Raw genomic sequence first — 22,839 nt, 5'->3', positions numbered from 1 at the left:
CCGGGCCATGCAGGCGGCGGGGGCCGGGAGCCCCGCGCCGCGCTGCGCCTTCGGGGTGATCGCGGACGTTCAGTACGCGGACCTCGAGGACGGCTCGGACTTCGGCGGGGCGCGGCGGCGCTACTACCGCCAGGGCCTGGGCCTGCTGCGCAGCGCCGTGCGCGCCTGGAACGCGGAGCGCGGCCGCCTCGACTTCGTGCTGCAGCTCGGCGACCTCATCGACGGCCGCAACGCGCAGCACCGCGCCTCGGAGCGCGCCCTGCGCCGCGTCCTGCGCGAGCTGGGGCGGCTCCGCGCGCCCGTGCACCACGCCTGGGGCAACCACGAGCTGTACAACTTCCCCCGGGACTACCTGGCGCGCTCGCGGCTCAACAGCCAGGCCCTGGGCGCCGCCGCCACGGGCCAGGGCCCGGAGCAGTACTACGCGTATCACTTCAGCCCGGCCCCGCAGCTGCGCTTCGTTCTGCTGGATTCTTACGACTTAAGTACGCTTGGGAGGGACAAGTCCACCCAGAAATACCAGGATTCTTTGAAGCTGCTGAAGGAGAAAAACCCCAACGAGAATCTGAATAGTCCCATAGGTATTGCACTGCCTTGGAATGGCTAACATGCATTCCCAAACTTCTTCTTTCCATAGTATTGCTCTTCATAGCCAGAAGACTTATAATTAATGTAAGATATGTAACTAGATAGTAAATCAGTGTGAGCATCATTGATCTTGATCATACAGACAACAGGGTGAAATACATTCTTTCCCCATAATTTCCACTCTGGGACCTCAATTTTTTAGTGTAAAGAAAGTTAGAACTTTTTTAGCTCTTAGATTATTTTGTCCTGTGCACTGGACATTAGGCAGAAATACTTGCTTCAAGTTCTGTGCCATCTTTCTCAGCTAGGTTTTTATTAAATAGAAAAGAGCCTCTCTCAAACTGTATACCAGATTTTTTCCCTTTAAGAATGTTCTGGTGCTCCTTAAAACAATCTTATTTTAGGCACCTCCACAATATTTTCCCTGATGGCAAAGTCTTCTGTGGGGCTTCTCCATCAGTTACTCTCAGGGGGTCATCAGCATTAACATACAAGGCCACAAAGGGGTTTTGGGGGCACACCTTGATAAGTGTGAAGGTGGAATTATTATGCTCCACCTTAATGCCTTGTTTGGTTACACTATGAAACTTTCTAGGCCAGTGCAGAGACTGCAAGCCTAATGTAATGTTTTTGGAATTACCCCATTTATATACTTTAGAGGTGCTGCCTTCCAAGGTAGAATGAAATAATATAGATGTGTATAGTTTACAAATCTACATTCAAATAGAGCTTTGGGAGCACAGTTCACTGGTGAATTTAGCAATCCAGGACTGGGCTTTGTGGCTCCATCGGCTTGGTTAGCCCTGCTTCTTCAACTGTAGGCCAGTCTGTTCCAGGGAACTTTTTGGTGGGGAGTAGTAGAGATGGGCCTGCTTACAGGACCTAAGTCAGACAGAGCTCAGGAGCTATCTGCCAGCTAGATCTCAGTACTGAAATGTTACCTGTTCTGAGGTTTCCTACAAGCCAGACATTGAAGCAACTGTACCCTGACCTTTTTTTAGTCAGTCAGAGACAGACACACCTTTTCCCAAGACCAGATACCTTAGCACTGTAGGCCACTAACATTCTGGCGCCCTTGCACTTTCCCCAAAGGTCTAGCTCATTGATGTCTGTTCCAGCACCTCCAAATAAGTTGAATTTCCTTGAAGTGGGCTCATCTATTGGGCACTGGAAGAGGGACATTTCTCTAATGTGCCAACTTAAACAGCAGTCTCAGGCTATGTCTATACTACAAAGAAAAATCAGAAAAAGAAAATTTGCGATATGCAAATTGTGTATCTTTTTCTGATTTACTTTTGAAAGAGGCTTTTCCAAAATTTGGCCCATCTACACAGGACCAAATTTTGGAAAAAAACACCTCTTTTGGAACATCCCTTCTTCTTCATGAAATGAGGTTTACAGGGCTGCTGAAAAATCGTGTCCGTTTTTCTGACTTTTTTTTGGAAAAGCGGACATGTTCCTTGGATACGGCAGAGCTTTTCCGGGATACTTCTGGTATCCCGGAAAAGCTCTGCAGTCTAGACATAGCCTTAGAGAGCAGCAGACTTGGGTTGCATTTACACAGCAGGGCTTAACTCGAAATAAGCTACGCAAATTGAGCTATATCAATTGCATGGCTTATTTTGAAATTGGGAGCACCTACACAACACTTACTTCGAAATAGAGCACTCTTCCTCCAATTTACCTTACTCCTCGTACAAGGAGAGTTACCGGAATCGGAGTAAGAAGTCCTCCAACTTGACATTATTTTGAAATAACGCTAGTTATTTCAAAGTAATGTTGCGGTGTAGATGTACCCTTGGTGTTGACAAGGCCTTAGACTACTCTTGAAAATTAATTAATTTCTACGTTGCTCAGAAAGTTGAAAATTCTTCCACTGCAGAAAGGCGGATTATCTAGTGTTGGAGAATTGTCACTGCAGCATTACAGCAGCATAGGTGCAGCACTGTAACTGAGCCACTATAGTGTAGACATAACCAAAGGATTTAGTGACTTATTCCATGACAACATCTCTCCCCCAGAGTACAGTAATACCTACCTATTCCCATGTTCTCAAAATAAGTGTTGTATGGACTCTGTTTACCAAATTTGTAGGAGATGCTGGTGCAGTCACCTCAACTGATGTATAACTCATCTCTGGATGCCTTATTCACAATTAACTTCTCTGACAATAAGTCAGTTTCATAAGGTCTGTAATTCAAGAACTAGGAATGGAGGCACCATCTGCATCATAATTGCATTTCTAAGGTATGCTAGTTGATACAGTTATGGTGTGCACACATATCCATAACATGGTGCATCTGAACTTTTGTGTAATGCATCTTTAAAGGTGGGCAAATTACTGACCACTAATGCTGCTGCTTTGAGTGTATCACACCAGACTCACCCTTATCTTCCCTAGTTTAGCAAATGTTCTAAGGGATGCCTTGCTGTCATACCTTACAGTTATTTTGATCAAGGAGATGTCCATTGTTTTTTGAAAAATTCACACTCATGCTTTTGTTTCCTTTGCATTTTAGAGGATCCCTTGCTTCTGTCTTGTTGAGGATACCAGACTGGAATTCAGCACACGTCAGGACTCATGTCCAACTGCCAACTCAAAGCCACTCAAAGTTCCGACCTCTGTGCTGCTAGGTAGTTTTGATGCAAGAACGGGAATCCCTCATGTGTGGCATTGTCAAAGCAAAATCACTTTCCTGCATTCATTCAGGAAGGCTCTGAATTTTTGGAGGCATAAGATACATAAGAGCTTGTCAGGAGAAAAGACACTGTTTATCCTAAGTTCAGATGTGCAGAGAAAACCAATGTAGGTTGGAAGCAGCTATTTGGTGTGTGTGCTTGACCCCCTTTCTTTATTTCAGGACTTGCTGAGCCACAGTTTGTAGAGTTCAATGGAGGATTTAGCCAAACACAGCTGGATTGGTTTGATGAGGTTCTTACATTCTGTGACACAAATCAAGAGAAAGTTGTGGTTGTAGGTAGGTCTGCTTTTTGGTGTATGTGAATTGTAACATCTGTGAAGGAATAAACCAGTGATAGACTGATGGGATGCTGCATGTACTCCAGAATGGTATTCACATTTTCCTCACTCATAAGATTTCCTACTGATATCTTATATGTCATTCAGGTTTCCCCTCACCAATGTTCCCTTTAATCTTTTCCACCCATGTGCAGATTTTTTCCATGTATAGAATAAATTTTGAGAACCGAGGCATGTGTGAATGTGTATCACCAGTAGAAACCAAAAAAACTAGCTGTGGGCACTCTGCTAACCTGGTTGGTGGCATTCGAATTTCTCCTGAGTGGCTGCACAAGCGCACAACTTACACAAACACTACCCTTCACACAACAGGAGGGGATGGTGCTGGACAAGGGCAAGAAAGGGGCCTGCAGATTTGAGAGCATTCTAACTCAGTGGCAGTAGGCTACCACAGGGTATGGAAATTGCTTTGTTAGGGGAGCAGTGATGCTGGCATTTGCGGGGGGAGGAGGACTGTTGGAGATTTGGGAAAGGAAAACTCTTGTATTATAGGGTATCTGGATCCTGGAACTCCTTGATCCAAGTGGCAGGGATGTTATTCTTGGGAGCCAAATGCCCAGGGCAATGAAAGGTGCTATGGAACAGCTGTAGCCTCAGTGGGAGATCTCTTCCTCTCCCTGGGCTTTAGTTGGCACCTCAAAAGAACCATGGAACTGAGCTGTGTGCCAAGCCAACTACACAGACAGAGCAAGGACATGGCAACCAGACCAGCATAGTGGGTATTAGCCAGAATGGGTAGGAATGGTAGTCTGTTTGTCAGGGCTGGAAATGGATGACAGGAGACAGATCGCTTGATGATTTCCTGTTCTGTTCACTCCCTCTGGGGCACCGGGAACTGGCCACTGTTGGAAGACAGGACACTGGGCTAGAAGGATCTTTGGTCTGATGCTGCATGGCTGTTCTTATGTTCAACCAAGCTGGCTGCACAGCAAGAACAGGTGCACTCAGTGAGGACCGTTCATAACTGGACTCCTACCCTGACACTAGCAACCGCTTTACAGCTTGGAACAGCATGACTGCACCTAGTAAAGGGCGATGAGATTCTTTTACACTACATGAGAATTGTGAAAAGAGATGTAAATCAGAACGTTTTTCCAGCACTGAGTGCTGTAGGCCCCTCTGGGGACTGGCATTATGTTGTTTGGGCTACATCTACACTGCAGCTTTACGGCCGTGAAGATGCTTTACAGCTTAAAAGCTCCTGACCAGTCAGAAGCCGTAGCTATGTTAGTGTGAGAAGCTCTCCTGCCGACAGTGCTGTCTACACTGGTGTTATGGCAGTATAATTCATGTTACTCAGAGGTGTGAATAATTCACAGCTGTGATCAGTGTAAGTTACCCCAGTGTAATTTGTAGTGTAGAAATAGCCTCAGTGCACAACTTTAGATTTGATGACCCAAGGCAGTGATCTTGTGAATGTCAGTGAGCATAACTCAGCTGGGATTCAGTATCCAGATACCTTAAAAATACCTGAGACTGCATTCTTGTCATTCCATAGGGCTGGACAACTTATGTGCAAACCCCGAAACTTAAAGAGAAATTCCTGGGGTTTCACTACATCCCAAGCCCCTAAGGTTCCAGAATCAATTTCCAAATGAAGAGATGATATAAAACACTCTGAACTATGGTTGTCACTAGTGATTTCTCTTACCATTATTTTTTTTTCCAACTGCAGGTCATATTCCCATTCATCCAGGTTCTACAGAGAGTACTTGCCTTGCTTGGAATTATAAAGATGCCCTTTCCATCATCCATTCTCATAAGTGTGTGGTATGCTTTCTCGCAGGGCACCTTCATGATGGTGGTTATTATTTAGATTCTCATGGAGTTCATCATCTTACTCTGGAAGGGATTATTGAAACCCCACCAGCGAGCCATGCCTTTGGAACAATATATGTCTATAATGATAAACTGGTACTAACGGGAAGAGGTAGAATTCCAGACAAAATAATGTATTACACAAAACAGTAGGACAGTAGTGAATATAATTGTGTGTGATACAAACAGTGCTCTAGAAATTAGCTTCTTTTATAGAAAGTTTGCACAATGACACTTACAGGCTGAAGTCTGATAGAGACTCAACTGCCCACCTTTTCCTTCAGAGCTGGTGTCTTAAAAGCTTCTGCAAGAAGCAAGAAACAAGATCTAGCTTCCTGCTGTAGGGCAGAGAAGGGATTGCCAACAAGTCTACCTGAAATAAATGCAACTTGAGTTGGACAACTTCTGCTTGAAACAGTTAAGAATGAACAATTGGTTATTTATTGTGGCTCAAATGACATTAAAAGATATGTAATAATACTAGCAAAACACTAGCTTGCCTGCTTGTGTTTTTCTTTTTCAGGTTATTTCAGTTACTGTTTCAGTTGGGATTGTGTGTCTGGGGACTGGTGGAGCCTTTGTTCCCATGATTGTCTTTGATCAGCCTTATGATCACCTCCTTTTGTATGGTTAATGAGGGGTAGGGTTGACCAAGGAGAGAAGGCCTTAAAAGCCAGAGGCTAAGGAACCACTGGACTGCAATCGGGGGAGTGTGTAAGGAGTCCAAATATTGCTACTATGATTAGGAAGTGCTGCCAGTACCAACACTTGTCTCCTCCACCTGTGTCTGTATCCCGACAACCTGACCATGGATGCTTCTACCAATCCAGTCCTCTGCCCTCATGGCAGGACCAAGCACCATCTAGATAATGGGTTCACAAACTGGGGGGGCATGCAGAAATTCCAGGGGGGGGCGTGAGGCGACCCAACCTCCCCCCATTCCCCATCAAGTTTTGCTGCCCCATTCATTTCTTTTTTCCTTTGCTCGAGTTTTGCTGCTATGGGGATGAGGGGGGGACGTGAGGGTTTTTCAGAAATCAAAAAGGGGGCGTGATGCCAGAAAGTTTGGGAACCACTGGCCTAGATCATCCCTGATAGATGTAATTGTAACAGGCTCTTACGTATCTCCAGTGATGGAGATTCTACAACCCCCCTGGGCAATTTATTTCAGTGTTTAACCACCCTGACAGGAAGGAAGGTTTTCCTAATGTCCAACCTAAACCTCCCTTGCTGCAAGGTAAGCCCATTGCAGAGATTATGTCTGCATTTCCCACTCAGAAAATCAGGCTGGGGCAACCATCCAATGTGAAAGATGCCTGCTGGTGGAATGTCTCAGGAAGTGGGTGGGAGAGCTACAGGAGGGGCTAGCTGGGCTGAGGAGCAACCATGCCCACAAGAATTTCCCCAAGGAAATCCTGAGTCACACCATCAGGGAAGGAGGAATCTACAGTAAGTCCTAAATGGAGTAATGAGCTGCTCCAAGACATGAATATAATCGCAACCACAATGTAATGAAATGCAACATCCTTGTGGGGGAATATACTGAAACAACCCACCACAGCGACATCTAACTTCAAAAAGGGGAGCTATACAGAAATGAGAAAGCTAGGAATCATCACCATAATAAAATACCTGCATGTTTCCCCAGGCGGAGTGCTTACCTTTCCTTCCCCTGGCAGAGGGGGCTCCCCAAACCGAGGGGTCAGTGGCCACAGCAGCAATAGAGTCTAGACCAGTGGTCAACAGGATAACCACAGGGAGAGACAGATGTGTTGGCTGAGGGGTGGCCACAGGGTGAGAGCAAGTCCCACCTATGGTCTCCTTTGCCATGTTCTGGAGGGGCAGGGAAGAAACACTAGAGGGAAGAGAGACTGGGAAGTGGAAGAGCAGGCAAAGGCCAACTACTGGTCCCTGCTAGGCTGTGGGCAGGGGAGAAGCGTGCCAATAGGGAGGTATGGGGAGACACAATCACTGGTGCATAGGTATACTGACTCCTCCAGCTGCACTGGGAAGGGGAGGAACTTCAATATCATGGGGGAGTGCAGTGCATTGGGGGGGGGAACAGGAAGGGCTACAAATGCTGAGGGTAGGTGCAGAGGTGTACATGCAAGTGGGTGGGCAAGGGGGCAATAGAGACTTGGGAACGGACTTGAAACAGGCTGGTGGCAGGGCAGGAAAATACAGGAAATAGGGGCAGGGTGATGTTCTTGGTTCATAGCTGCAGTTTCTGCCAATCCAACACCAGTTGTCAACTAAGAACCAAAATCCAAAGACAAATAGCTTGAAAATAGAATATTTATTGTGTGTGTTTGGTCCTGCCTGGTTAAATCACAGTCTTGCAGTGAGTTGGCCAGGATGATCGCATCTCTGAGTTCATATAAATGTACAGCCAGGATACAAAGGGGAAGAAAGAGAGAGTAACTGCACCCATCAGACACATTCCACCCATGGGATTTCTAGAAAGAACAAAACACAATGGTGGTGTTATTTCAGACCAAACCCAGCTAGCAACAGCGGTGCCTTGGCTCAGGGTAAGACTCATTATCAGACTGGGGAGCCTGGAAACAAGCAGTGCTAATGAGCTGCAGTCAGCATACCACAAAATCTCCCTGCCAGCTACTGCTGCAGGTGGCTTCTCTGAAACTTTTGCGCCTGCCCCCAAACCCTGCTCTTTATTGGGACAAGAGAACAGAGCAGGCCATTATTCAGCCAGTAAGAATCCAGGCAGCGTCAGGCACTGGAAGGAAGAAAGGCTGCAATTTCAACCAACGGACAAATGGGAGACAGCCAGGGATTCAAGCAGCAGATTTTCCCAGATCTGCAGTTTGAGAATAGGGCTTTTCAGCTTCCATATGCACATTCCCCAGGTTCTATTTTCATTAGGCACATACCAAAGTATAATTCTTAGTGACCTGGTGTAAATGAGGCAAACTCAGGCTGCACCTCCATTGCTGCCTCTTTACTGATGGAGAAGTGACTATACCAGGAACAAAGGCAGTTAAGTGTATTTTTGTGCTTTTTGAAATAAGGATATTTTTTAGTCCTTAAGTTGAGATCTGATGGTGCTCCTTAACAGCAAGCAGACTCTTTGCACCCCCTTACTGTGCTAGGTCCTGGCCTTCCTTGATTTGTGGAACTGCACTGAGATTTTGTGGTGTACCTAGAGATCATATTTATGCTGGGTCTGGATTTTATTTTAACTCACCAGAAAAACTTATGGAATAACACACACATTTAACCCTTTTCTATACAAATTAAGATGATAGATAATCACTATTGCCAGTTTCCTTTAAATACTGGCTCTTGGCTTATTACAAAAATGGTTCCTTGCAGTGCCTGTTATTGAAGATGCTGCTCACCAAAGACAGAATCTCTTCAGGTCCCTGGATCTTTGCTCTTTAGCCCTAATGGAATAGCCCTAGCTCACAGTGCTAGTGGGGCCAGCATTGAAGAGTCTTGCTCATGAGAGTCATCTCTGCTCATCCAAGCATTCACACAGTCACATAAGGCTTACTGAGTTGTTATTATTTATCTGTTTTTGAATCGCATATGTGGAAAAGCTGGTGGTCAGGATATTGAACATTTTTAAATCTTCATACAACAGCAGCAGGACAACATGTAATCATTTTTAAACAGAAAAAAACCCAACAACACACCTTGGAAATAAAAAACCCGCAGTACATTTCAGCTCAAGTTCACTTCTCAGAAAGTTCTGAGAACATGTAAACAGAGTTCTAATGGGAACACTTTTGCTACTTAAGTTTTTGCAGTTACTGCCTGCATCAACTGGGACACTGTTTCATTCATATATATGAGATAAAAGAAGATGTGAAGAAACATCCCCAACTTCAGACTCTGCAGGGGCAGGAAGTTATCCTGTGGACAGGGCTCACCTCATCCTTCTTCCCTTTTCCTTTACACTGCAAATGACCATCAGACCTTGTCCTTCCAGAAACCCAACAAGTTCTGAGCATGGCGCTGTGCCCACTTCTGAGCAGGATTTAGACAGTAATATGCAACAAGGCAGCACAAAGCCAGAATCACCTACGGATAGGGAAACAGCTAGCTGCAGCCAGCCCAGTAGCTTATAGACCCTTTTATTAGCATTAACCATAAGTATACAAATGGATTAAAGACTTACTTTGCTGAATTGCGGCAAAGACGCATCCATACAGCAATAATCACCAGCCCAAACAACTCCCTATATAAAATAAGAAAAAAAAATCAATGTACAATTGCACAAGCATTTGCTTACACAAGGACAAACTCTCTGCAAAAGGAAACGGTAAGTGTGCATGCATCCCCCTTAGAGGAATTAGATTTACTATTAAATTAGGATCTGAACTGACAAATCAGAATGGAATTCATACCCCTAATTCCACATACACACACAACCAGCCTACACAATCCACAAAGATTTCTGCTTTTGTTTTCCATTACACTCCTACCTTTTAATACTAAATAAAACGATAGGATAGCTGAATATGAATAAGCTTACACCATGAACATTGGACTACATTTTTTACAGAAATACAGATAATCCTATAAGATACACATGATGGTGCCCACTGTGCATTTAAACAGTAGCATAAGATAGCATCACTTTTACTTTGTACACAAGCAAGCACCTGGCTTACTCAAAGGACTCCCTGAATTTTTGCCTAGTGGCACTTTTCCTCCATCACTTTCAACCTCTTTTCCCCCAGGTTTGGCAGCAGCGTTTCCAGGAGCTGGACAGCATCCCAGCCCAGACAAACAGGTACATCCAAACAAAAGTAAGGGGATAACAATTAGAGATGTTAAAATGCATTTATTTAGGTAAATGTATAACCGCTGATATTTTCTGTGGTTAAATTTACGTGCAAGGAAGAGGAGGTGGCTCTCTGGGAGCCAGTGCATGTGGGGGGCCATCTTAAAAATGGCACCTCATGTGTACCAGCTCCCACCTATCTCCCCCAGCCCCGCACTGCTGCCTCTGTACTTTGTGTCAGAGGGGAGGGAGCTGAATCAGAGTGGTTCCACAGGAGCTAGTATGTGTGGGGAGTTGGCTTAAAAACTGGTTCTCTACCCATACCAGCTCCTGCCTGCCCCCCACACTGCTACCTCTGATACAGAGGCAGCAGTACTGAGAGGTGGGGAGGGACAGAGGGAGGCTACATGTAACCGTGTACACGTTTACACTTTCATATCCCTAATAACAATTGATGATTTTTTTTGGAAAAAAGTTTTCTATTTTATTTAAATTATAAGTTTTTCTTATTAAAAATAAACCAGTTTAGATTGAAATCTAAATTGAATACAAAAATATGTTAAAGCCTAAACATTCTCATTCGAACATATAAACAAACAATATCTACACACTGAATCTATGAGTCTATGGCTGCTTTTCTACATAGAGAAAAATGTTTTACCACAACTTTAACTTTTGAGATCAAGCTTTATAAATACGGCCCAAGAAATTCAGCCTAGAAAGTTAGGAGACTGTCTAATTTTCAAAACACTTCAGAGAAATTAGGAATTTAAAATCCTGTCACTTTTACATAGGCATATTTGAAAACTTTCCTGAAATAATCTGTTTAATTCACTGACCGGTCAATTTGTTTGTTGAATAAATAATTTAGTTGTAAATGTGAAACGTTTTGCTAAGGGAAGTTTCCAAAATATTAAAGTTTGTTTTAATATCTTTAAATGTTACATGCTGCCGTGTGTGTGTAATTAAATTCCAGTTACCATCCTAATGAAGTTAGGCAAATCATAAACAAAAAGTTAAATAAATAAGAAATATATAATTTGCCATCTGCTGACATACTAAAAGGTATGGTTATTAAGAATTTGAAAAATATTAAGCTATAATTATTTACATAGATGTATATTAATCATAGTGTACACTGAGATGGCAAAAAGATGTACCAAATCTTGTGTAAAAGTTCTACTTAGTTGTACCAAATCTTGTGTAAAAGTTCTACTTAGTTGTAAATCAACATGTTGTAATGTTTATATTGACCAATGAGAGTACACCTTTCTTCAGAAAATAACTGAAATGCAAATGGAAAAGTGTATTAAAATGGATTATTTAAATCACTTTATTTACATCAATCTGCCTTGAATGCAATAGTGGAAACGTACCCAATTCCTACCTCTGGAGTCAGAACACAGGGGACTTCCAAAGGACGCAGTGCCCATTTGGGGAGTTTTGAGTCCTAGAACTGACCCTAACCCCATCTGTGACTGACCCAAGCAAAGAAAATAGGGGATTCTGCCAATTTACCACTTGTGCTCACTGGCTCCTTTGTCAACTGTTTGTCCAACATATTGCTGGACTAGCAATGCCTTGGGCGAGTTGCTTATTAGCCTGACTTCCTCCACGACAGCTGAGCTGCCAGAGGACTTTCTGCTTCATGCGCAGGCTTTGAGGGTTAGCACAGAACAGATTAATTACTCACCTTCCTTCCTCTTCATGCAAGATGTTACTTTTTGCATAAGTGAACAAAGAGTACCCCAGTGCAATGGTCCCAAGTAAACAAGCAGCTGAATGCAGATCCGACAGGCTCCTCCAGATGACGTTATCTGGGGAAGAACAGACCGGAGCTACTAAATGTGTAAGAACATGCTCCATGGAGCACATGCTAAGTCTTCCAGCCTGTAAAAGAGGCTGCGTGAAAATGTACTCTTCCACTAATACACATGCACTAGGAAGGAGAGATGCAGGAGTGTTTGCTGCAACACTAAGCAGGACTTTCTCTTTTAAGTATCCAAATGTCTGAAATGATGAAGGAAAGCTGGTCTAGAAATACTATTGACAAACACAAGCTCTGGGTTGATTTCAGATTCTCTTTCCCAGGAATCTAACTCCTTGGTGGCTCCACTGCTATGGAGACTATCACAGATCCTCCCTAGGAAACAAAAGCAAGCTCCACTGTTCAGTGACTTCAGAAAAGGACATGGAGCATTACAAATGAAAGACTACATAGCAAGAAACATGACTGCCACGCACCCGCTGCCCACGCTCAGGATCTTGGCAGAGAGATCTGGGTGCTCCTCAGAATTCTAGGGCAAGGGGAGACCTTGCCACAAGCATGGCAAAATATTCCAGGATAGGTTAGAAAGGGCCCATACACAGGCTTCTGTGGCTTACTGGTCCATGCTGGAGAGCTAAGGGAGGCAGAGGTGAGTGAATGACAAATGATGCTCTGACTGACCTCCATAATGACAAGTCAGGAAGTAGAAAACCGGAAGGCTTAACAAACAAAGTCTCTTCGGGGGCAGAACCTTCCAATGGATGGAGAGCTCCAGGCAAGAGCTGACCATTGCAGTCTTCCAGTATACAAGAGACCTATGTTGTATGTGTTTTTAACTTTGCAAAAGATTTACATAGAAGTCTGATGGCTCTGTTGAACTGCTGGCAGCTCATGGCCTTTCACAGTCCTGACATGAAATGCTTCTTATTCATTTGGCACAATCAAGACAAACATAATTAGGAAAAACAAATGTCCTTAAAATATGCAAGTATGCTGAAAATAAACGTTAGGCTTTCTAAACCAAAGGAATGTGGAAAAGGTATTTTCCTTTCCAACATTCTTATTTCTTTACTTTCAGCATTTATCTCAATTTGGGCATTGAAAATAGACTTTCAGTTTCTCTTGCAGGCTCTCATGCACTAGCAAAATGCTCCGATGTTGAGGTTGCAAATGCTACAGAGCCAGGTTTCTTTACAAGGTGGGACTGTTACACTTGTATTTAATACAGGCATCATTTTGGGAGGCAGATGCAACATGTTATAGAAGAGACATTGTGCTCTTTCATGGAGACTTTACTTTGTTGTTTGTCTGTATTTTCCTTAATCCGCAATAAAACTCATTCAACGTACATGGTTATTTAGCATACAGAAAATAATTTTTCAAAATTCTTTCCAATGAGATAAAAAAAACAGGAAACACTTATATTGAGCTTCAGTTGTATAAATCTTACTTTTATTTTCTGGGCCAAATTTGGCCTGAGAGGGTCCTTGTAGATACAGCCTCATCAGTCTCTGCCAGAAAATAATATTCCGCGTTGACTATACAATTCTAGAACTCCTTACCAAGCCATATTATAAGAATACTACCCTGCTATATGTGCACTTGTTTGGTAAATCACAGTGGGTAGTTAATGCTTTTATCTCTTCAGAACATTGTACAAACATTCACACATAGCCCTTCTTGGAGACAGGTAAGAATCATCACAATTTTACAGACAAGGAAACAGAAAGAAGTTCAGTGACTTGCCAATACGAATGGCAGCGCCTTAGACCATGGAAGTTTCCAACTGGCAGTCTCCTGGTCAGCCCAATAAATGATCATTCTGTATGAGACCCAGACTGTGGCAGTTTGGGTGCAGTAACAAGGATGTTTCTGGGTGGAGAATTAATTTCGAGACAATGGACTAAAATTCATTTCCAGGACATCCGCCTACAGCAGAAAAGCAGTTATTACTGCTTGGAATGGATCCCTCACTACCTGCAGTGCTGGACAGCTGAACACATTTCCACATAGCCCTGGATTTGCATCCTACCATGACAAAAAATGAAAACTAATTTCTTTGTAGTGAAGCTCTGACAGTTTAGAATGTCAGTATCATACCTGTAATTGACGGGGTAAGGCCAACAAGCAGCGTAAGGACAGCAGGTACAACGTAGACCATCTGTTAGAGAGATATAGCAAATCCAGCCTGTAGAATGAGAAGGCAGAGCACAGAGAAGCAGCCACATCCCATCCAGATCATTTACACAATGCAGAAGAGCAGGTGATCTGGAACAATTACAATAGAGAGAATTGATGCAGAGCCTAGAACTTCTCTGATCAGGAGGTGTGAGCCCAAGAGAAGGAGTAGAAGAGAGAGTTGGTGCTTGTCCTAGACCAGCGGTACGAAATCATTTTTGATGGAGGGGCACTTCAAGAAGTTGATAAGTGGTCCAGGGCCACACTCTTCCATGATATTAATGGAGGAAGTGCAGGTCTGGGATGGAGGTTGGGTGCAGAAGGGAGCTTGGGGTAAGGAACTGAGGTGCGGGAGATGGTGTGGGGTTTGGGAAGGAGTTTGGATGAAGGAGGGGACTGGATACAGAAGGGGGTACAGGTGCAGGAGAGGATTCTGACCTGGAAGAGGGCTGTTGGAGGGTCTACAGGGTGGGGGTTGTGGCCTGAGGTGGAGATGCAGGGGTTTAAGTTGTGACCTAGGGGAGGGGACTGGGGTGCAGAGTCTGAGAAGGGGGATGAGTGCTGAAGGACTGGGTTACAACTTGAGGCAGAGGTGCAAGAGAAGAAGGACCTGGGGTGCCAGATGCAGGCTCTGGCCAGGAGGTGCTTATCTAGATGACTCCCAATCAGCAGCCCAGTAGGATCTGTTAAGTGAAAAATATGGAGACCTGGGAGTTGAGTCAGAAATGGGAGGGATCATGGGCTATAACAGCAGAGAAAAAGGAGGGACTGGCAGAACTGGGAGGCAAAATCAAATCAGTAGCTTAGATGCCTATATACAAATGCAAGAAGTATGGGTAATAAGCAGGAACAACTTGAAGTCCTAATAAATAAACACAACTATGACATAGTTGTTATCAGACGCTTGGTGGGATAATACACACAATTGCAACAGCTTACTCAGGGTACAGCTTACTCAGAAAGGATAGGCAGGGTAAACTGGGAGGAGGTGTTGCCGTATATGTTAAAAATGTACACTTTTGGATTGAGGTGGAGATGGACATAGAAGACCAAAGTGCTGAGAGTCTCAAATCATGTCTAACCAATCTGATAGATTTCTTTGGTAGGAGTCTTGTGGATAAGGGAAAAGTGGTGGATGTGGTATACCTAGACTTTAGTAAAGGCATTTGATACAGTCTCACATGACGTTCTTGTCAATAAACTAGGCAAATACAACTTAGATGGGGCTACTATAAAGTGCGTGCATAACTGGCTGGATAACCATTCTCAGAGGGCAGTTATTAACAGTTCATAATCCTGCTGGAAGGGCATAACAAGTGGGGTTCTGTAGGGGTCTGTTGTGGGGCTAGTACCATTCAATATTTTCATCAATGATTTAGATATTGGCATAGAGTACGCTTGTCCTCCAGGGTTAGGGGTTTGGCTCAGGGCTAACAACCCTGATCTAGAAAAAGCTTTTGTTATGAAAATAGCAACAAAGATTTCCTTCTGTTGCTGCCCTATACGCCAGTGGGCATGAAAGATGATGATGATGATGATGATAGAGTATGCTTATTAAGTTTGCAGATGATACCAAGTTGGGAGGGGTTGCAACTGCTTTAGAGGATAGGGTCATAATTCAAAATGATCTCGACAAACTGGAGAAATAGTCTGAGGTAAACAGGAAGTATAATAAGGACAAATGCCAAGTATTCCACTTAGGAAGGAACTATCAGATTCACACATATAGAATGGGAAACGACTGTCTAGGAAGGAGTACTGCAGGAAGGGATCGAGGGGTCATAGTGGACCACAAGCTAAATATGAGTCAACAGTGTGACACTGTTGCAAAAAAAGGCAAACATGATTCTGGGATGCATTAACAGGAGTGTTGTGAACAAGACACAATAAGTTATTCTTCTGCTCTACTCTGCGCTGATTAGGCCTCAGTTGGAGTACTGTGTCCAGTTCTGGACACCACATTTCAAGAAAGGTGTGGTGAGACTGGAGAAGGTCCACAGAAGAGCAACAAGAATGATTAATGGTCTAGAGAACATGACCTATGAGGGAAGACTGAAAGAATTGGGCTTTAGTTTAGAAAAGAGAAGACTGAGAGGGGACATGATAGCAGTCTTCAAGTACCTAAAAGATTGTTATAAGGAGGAGAGACAAAAATTGTTCTTCCTGGCCTCTGAGGATAGGACAAGAAGCAAGGGAGGTTTAGATCGGACATTAGGAAAAGCTTTCTAACTGTCAGGGTGGTTAAACAATAGAATAAATTGTATAGGGAGGTTGTGGAATCTCCATCTCTGGAGATATTTAAGAGCAGGTTAGATAGACCTCTATCAGGGATGGATTAGACAGTGCTGGGTTCTGCCGTGAGGGTGGGGGACTGGACTCAATGACCTCTCGAGGTCTCTTCCAGTTCTAGTGTTCTATGATCTCCAGGCAGGCTCCCTACCCTCCACGTCCCTGTGTTGTTCATAGTGGACATCTGCAGGGGCCACATGCTCTGTGCACTGAGAGTCCCTGTGCGGGAGAGGAGGAGCAGACATAGCATGCTGCTTGCAGGCCTAGATAGCTCCTGTTACCCAGAAACTGGCCAATGGGAACGGCGAGATTGTGCTGGGAGCAGCATGTGTAGCTGGAAGCAGTAGATTGTGCTGGGAGCAGCATGTGAAGCTCTCCCAGGGACTCATGGTGTGCAGAGCACATGGCCCCAACAACAGGCTACTTTGAGCAGCGTGTGGGATGTGGAAGGCATGGAGCCTGTCTGAGACTGCTGCTGGGCCATGGGACAATGGCAATGAGGTGCATCTGGTAGTTTATCAGGCCACATTCAGCCTGCCCATGCCCTAGACAAAGATGGTAGTACATGAGGCCCAGTAACATGGAATAAAAGTCTCTGGAATTGCAGTACAGGTAATCACACTTGATAACCTATCCACCGCTTCCCCCACACTTCAGAGAGAAGATTATGTTTCCAAATGATGTAACTTTAAAAAGTTGACTATTATCCAGGATGTGGAGGTGGTAAAGCTCATCTAAAGCAGGCTTCAAGTTTTACCTGCTCCAGGCAGAATTACAGAACCAATTCAGATAGTTTGAAGTCATACTCATATTGTGATCTTGTGCGCCACAGGTCAGGCTGAAGCTAGAAACGCCACTGCAAACCTTTCACAAGAGGGCTGTGACAGAAAAGGGGGCAGACGCGCAGCAAAGGAGTGAATTTAAGAGTCTCTCCCATAAAATACTCCAGATTCTTCATCAGCTAGGAAAGGCTGAAGTCATACTCACTGTCCACAGTCCTGCATCAGGATCATTTATCTGCAATGACAAAGAGGTCAGAATGAGCACTCAGACAAGATCTTTGGGGCATTCATCTAGCATCAAGAATCTCAAATCTACATTTGTCCTCTCAGCTGGGGCAAGAATGAAAAGTATTCTATTTAAAAGGATTCTGATGGCTCAGATTTCTCTTATTTTGGAAAGGGAGAGCTGGTTAAAGCCAGCATGTGTACATAGGTACCCTGCTGCTGTTGTCATCTGGATGCATATGTAGAGAACCAGAGATCAAAATTTTGTTGTGCAGGAAGCACATTTTCCCAGGCACTAAGTTAAACAAAATTGTTTACAACAGTGTCTTCTGGATAACACCAAAGTACAAGAAGGGGGGACAGCTTTCAATGTTTACATTAGGACAAAACTGCCAATCCAAGCCAGCTAGCCTTTGGACTCAGTCAAATAAGACTGTACTTTGGGTTCAGTACTAGCTTGTGAATAAAGACACTTGGCCTCTGTTCCCAGGTTGACCTGGTGAATGAGGTTGCCCCTCTGCCGTGTAAATTAGCCAAACAGGACAGTTTCTGTGACAAAGGATAAATGGACACAAATCAGACGTCAGGAATGTTAACACACATAAACCTGTAGGGGAACATTTTAACCTCCCTGGACTTTCAACAATGAATTTAAAAGTCACCATCATTCTGCAAAGGAATTTCAAAAACTGATTACAAAGGGAAACAGCTGAATTTGGTTTTGAATAAGGATATTAACTGGTTAACACACTACAAATGCAATTTCCCCTGCCTTTGATATTCGCATTTCCACATCAAATGCTATGACTGGGAGACATCAGGCCTCACATTACAAAATATTTTGGATGATTTCTACATTTTGAAATGTATAAATTAAAACAGAATACAAAGTGTACAGTGATAACTTTCTCTTTATTTTTTAAATTTCTGCACTGTAAATAAGAAAAAAAAAGAAACACTATTTAAATTCACCCAATACAAGTACTGGAGTGTGATCTTTTCATGAAAATGCAACTTTCAGCCTCCTCCCCCAGCCTCTCCCCCATTCACCCACAGCCTGACTGTCCCCACTCCATTCTCCCCTGTTCCAGCACCACTGACCCCACACCCCTTTATTTGTCTCCCAGCCTGAATGACATTGCCCCATTCACCCTCCCTAGGGCCTTCTCCCCCGCCCCACTGCCCGACTGGCCCCGCCCAGATTCATCCCTCCCCCTGCCTGCCTGCCCCGCCCCCATTCATCCCGCCCCCAGCCTGACCCCGCCCCTCCCCAGCCCCTTTCCCCCTGCCAGCCTGACCCCGCCCCATTCATCCCGCCCCCAGCCTCATCCCGCCCCTCCCCAGCCCCTTCCTCGCCAGACTGACCCCGCCCCCTGCCTGCCTGACCCCTCCCCCATTCATCCCGCCCCCAGCCTGACCCCGCCCCTCCCCAGCCCCTTCCTCGCCAGCCTGACCCCGCCCCCTGCCAGCCTGACCCCGCCCCATTCATCCCGCCCCCAGCCTGACCCCGCCCCTCCCCAGCCCCTTCCTCGCCAGCCTGACCCCGCCCCCTGCCAGCCTGACCCCGCCCCATTCATCCCGCCCCCAGCCTGACCCCGCCCCTTTCTCCCCTGCCCGACTGGCCCCGCCCCTCAGGCGCGGCCCGACCTGCACGGCAGCCGCCAGCGCGAAGAAGGCGGCCATGAGGAGGTTGCAGAGTCTCCAGAGGCGGCCCGAGCCGGGGCCGCTCCCCGCCATGGTACAGGCCGCCCGCGCCCCGCCCCGCCCCAGGAGGCTCCTCCCCTGGGCGGGCCCGCCTCGGAAGCGGAAGTCGCCGCGGGGCTCGGGAGCGCAAGGGGCGGGGCCTGCGGCTGGCCGAGTCCTGGGACGCGCTCCCCTTGTGACCGCGCTGGGCGCACTGCGGGGCTCAGACCCTCCTGGCGGGCCGAGGGCTCCGTGCGGAGCTGGCTCGCCCCCTAGTGGCTCGGGGTCACGGCTGCAGCCTGCTGGGTGGGAGCAGCCCGGAGACCCTGGTGGGCCAGCGGGGTGCGAGTGTAGCCACGTCCCCGGTTCACCTCCGTGGTCACGTGCAGGGTCCCCGGAGCTGACTGCTCTCCTGCCCCGCTGTGAGGCCGGGGGCAGGACGGAGCCACTACACTGCCCCTTCTTGGCAAGAAAACCCTCTTGTGCAATGCCGTTATTCCTGAAAAGAATCCGCTAGCGGCATTGTGCAAGAGGGTTTTTCTTGTGCAAGAAGGGGTGGTGTAGACAGCTCCTTCTGGTGCAAGAGCCTCTTCTGCAAAATGGCAGCTCATTAGGTATGCAAATGAGGCTTGGTGGTATTCCAGCTTAGCCTCATTTGCATATTTCTGTCACAAAGCCTCGGGAGAAGCCGGCCGAGTGGGGGGGGGGCAGCCCAGGCGCACCTGGGCTGCCCCGCCCGAGCCCCTCCGCGGCTTTGCAAAGCTGCTGCGGCTTTGCTCCCGGTGCCTCTGGTCTGCTGGGGACCGTCTCTAGCAGACCAGGGACACCGGGAGCAAAGGAGGTGGAGGGGCGCTGGGGTATAAGACGAAACCCTATCTTTTAATTAAAAAATTAGGGGGTCGTCTTATACGCCCAGTCGCCCTATACGCCAGAAAATACGGTATATCTCAGATATTGAAGCCTTCAAATACTTTGAAAACCCCAAGATGCAGAGAATCCTCTAGCTGTGATCTGTACCCCATGCTACAGAGAAAGGCGAAAAACCTCCAGGGCCTCTGTCAATCTACCCTGAAGGAAAATTCCTTCCCGACCCCAAATATGGAATATCGTCATGGTGACTTCCTATGTGTTATTAGGAACTGTGGATTGGTAGCCTATGCATAGCAAGTTTTCTAAGGGCACAACTTCTCTTTTCACCAAAAGGATCAGAGACTCCCCTTTTCTCTCTGGAGCATCTGCCTATAGGTCTTAACAGTGATTATTCTGAATCCTCACAAGTTCTAAGCATTTGCCAAATTTCTATTTAAAGAAGTCAGCACAGTCCTTTGCAGGGATCAGGAAAAGGGGACAGCATGATAGTAGGAGGTTAACAAGGAAGGAGTCAAAGATGGGAAATAATATATTAGGATTTTTTAATGGGATGCCATGAGAGACAGGAAATATTGTTGTTTGACCAGATGGCAGAGCTGAAGAAGGAGAGAAAAAGTTGGTAGTGGAGGAAATCAGCATGGTCACAGGGCTTCCTCCAGACAGGCCTGCCACTTTATGGGATTTCCCCAATGACCAAAGTGTTCCAGACTCTTCTAAGGATCATCAATTAGCCTCCCCATGAAAAATCCCCACCAGACCTGCAGCAGCAGCTCTTGTTACATTTTTAGGGCGACAGGATGGCCATTCAAGGAGCCCATCTGCCATGAGACAAGAACCTCCATCTCTCTAGCAAATTGTAGCTGATTGGCTGCTTGCCCCACTAGTGCACCTCCTGGGGGTGAGCAACCAATCAGGGTTGCTGCAGCTAAAGGTCCCCTCACTGCTGGCAAAAATTAAGCTGACTGGTCCATAGTTTCTAGGATTGCACTTATTTCCCTTTTTAGAGATCTCTCCCATTTTCCATGGTTTTTCAACGTTAATTTCTGTGGTTTTTTAACGATGATGGCTAATGGCTCAGATATATCCTCAATAAGCTTCTTGAGTATTCTAGGATGCATTTCATCAGGCCCTGGTGACTTGAAGACATCTAATTTACCTACGTAATTTTTAACTTGTTCTTTTCCTGTTTTAACTTCTGAGCCTACCTCCTCTTTTTGCCAGCATTCACTGTTATAAGCATCCAATCACCACCAACCTTCTGGTGTAAATCAAAACAAAAAAGTCTGCCATTTCCACGTTTTCTGTTGTTTTCCCCTCTTCACTGAGCAATGGGCCTATCCTGTTCTTGGGCTTGCTCTTGCTTCGAATATATTTTTTCATGGGAATTTATAATGAAAGTCAAGGACAGGTGACTGATTTCTGTGATTTTTTTCATTATTGCCCGTGACCTATCTGTGACTTTTACTAAAATTATCCATTACATAATCTTAGCCTTATTTGTGATTTCTGATCCCTTGCTGCTTTCACACCATCCCCCACTCCTGCCTGATGGGCAGCCAGAGCCAGGCAATGTAAGATGCGGATGGGTGAGAGGAGCTGATTGGTCCTTACCATTGTCATGGTGGTGGATGAATGGGGAGAGGAGCAGAAAAAGGCCAGCAGCTTAGGTCTCATTCTGCTCCCTTCCCCTCCCTCCCACCATGGGCGACAAGTGTGTACCTCTGGCCCACCCCCACGCTACAGGAGGGAAGCAGAAGGCATGAGCATGGCTGATCTGATTTGCTCAGTTCTTTCTGTGCCTGTTCTCCCTTTGGTGGCAAGAACCATCAGGTTGTCCCAGCTCTCCTGCACCCATGACTCTACGGGAGACAGGATTCTCAATGGCTCAGCTGGTGCTGGCTTCTGACTTTGGAGGGTAGAAGAGCCTCCCTGGCAAGAAGCTGCTTCCACCAGGAGTAAGGGGAAGGCACACAGTGAAATTCAGGTTCCAGGGAGTGAGGGGCAGTGAGAGGTCAGGGGAGCAAGTTGCAGAAAAGGTGATGTCCCTTCCCTCGTGGCCAGGAAGGGAAGCAAGTGCCCCCCTCCTCCCCGCCCCAGTCAATCAGTTGAGTCCAGGCTTCCCATTCCTACTTTGGAGCAGTCGTCTCCTTCAGTCAGTTCCTTCTTGTTTCCCTTCCTGCAACTCGCTTATCAGAGAAGGAAGAGGATTCTGGGAGTAAATATTCAGAACATTCAGCAGTCTTGCCAGCAAGCTAAGGAAGTATGGATTGGATAAATGGACTGTAAGGTGGATAGAAAACTGGCTAGATGGTTGGACTCCAATGGATAGTGATCAATGTCTTGATGTTAGGTTGGCGGTCAGTTTCAAGTGGAGTGCCCCAGGATCAGTTCTAGGGCTGGGTTTGTTCAACATCTTTATTAATGACCTGGATGATGGGATCAGCAAGTTTGCAGATGACACCAAGCTAGGGGGAGAGGTAGATAAATTGGAGGGTAGGGACAGGGTCCAGAGTGACCTAAACAAATTGGAGGATTGGGCCAAAAGAAATCTGACGAGGTTCAAGAAGGACAAGTGTAGAGTCCTGCCCTTGGGACGGAAGAATCCCAACCATTGTTACAGGCTGGAACAGAGTGGCTAAGCAGCAGTTCAGCAGAAAAGGACTTGGGGATAACAGTGGATGAGAAGCTGGATATGAGTCAACAGTGTGCCCTTGTAGCCTAGAAGGATGGAAACTTTTTAAAGACACCATAATAGAAGCCCAACTTAAATGTATACCCCAAATTAAAAAACATAGCAAGAAACCTAAAAAAGAGTCACCGTGGCTTAACCACCATGTAAAAGAAGCAG

General features: G+C 45.8%; 2 protein-coding genes across 9 annotated transcripts; one reads left to right on the top strand and one right to left on the bottom strand.

Annotated features, from left to right (window-relative positions):
• Window positions 1-7: 7 nt before the first annotated feature.
• ADPRM (ADP-ribose/CDP-alcohol diphosphatase, manganese dependent) lies at window positions 8-5,940 on the top strand. The gene is made up of 3 exons (XM_006131407.5): window positions 8-581; window positions 3,450-3,566; window positions 5,304-5,940. Exons 1-3 carry the CDS (start codon window positions 8-10, stop codon window positions 5,597-5,599), a joined length of 987 nt encoding a protein of 328 aa, XP_006131469.3. The 3' UTR covers window positions 5,600-5,940.
• Window positions 5,941-7,723: 1,783 nt separating this feature from the next.
• TMEM220 (transmembrane protein 220) lies at window positions 7,724-19,296 on the bottom strand. Of its 8 annotated transcripts, none has more exons than XM_075903417.2 (7): window positions 19,086-19,247; window positions 17,419-17,448; window positions 14,065-14,152; window positions 13,415-13,475; window positions 11,890-12,034; window positions 9,588-9,647; window positions 7,724-7,902 (listed from the first exon to the last, which is right to left on the bottom strand). In XM_075903417.2, the coding sequence occupies exons 2-7, from the start codon at window positions 17,442-17,444 to the stop codon at window positions 7,770-7,772; spliced, it is 513 nt and encodes a 170-aa protein (XP_075759532.1). In that variant the 5' UTR covers window positions 17,445-17,448; window positions 19,086-19,247; the 3' UTR covers window positions 7,724-7,769. The 8 variants fall into 8 exon arrangements, with proteins under 8 accessions (XP_075759532.1, XP_075759534.1, XP_075759535.1 ...); XM_075903419.2 differs by having other exon boundaries at window positions 11,890-12,013; XM_075903420.2 differs by having other exon boundaries at window positions 14,065-14,125; window positions 19,086-19,246.
• Window positions 19,297-22,839: the final 3,543 nt, after the last annotated feature.

The sequence above is a fragment of the Pelodiscus sinensis genome, chromosome 20 (assembly GCF_052426305.1).
Source record: "Pelodiscus sinensis isolate ZL-2025 chromosome 20, ASM5242630v1, whole genome shotgun sequence".
Classification (NCBI taxonomy): domain Eukaryota; kingdom Metazoa; phylum Chordata; order Testudines; family Trionychidae; genus Pelodiscus; species Pelodiscus sinensis.
This window is presented reverse-complemented; position numbering and strand designations above follow the sequence as displayed.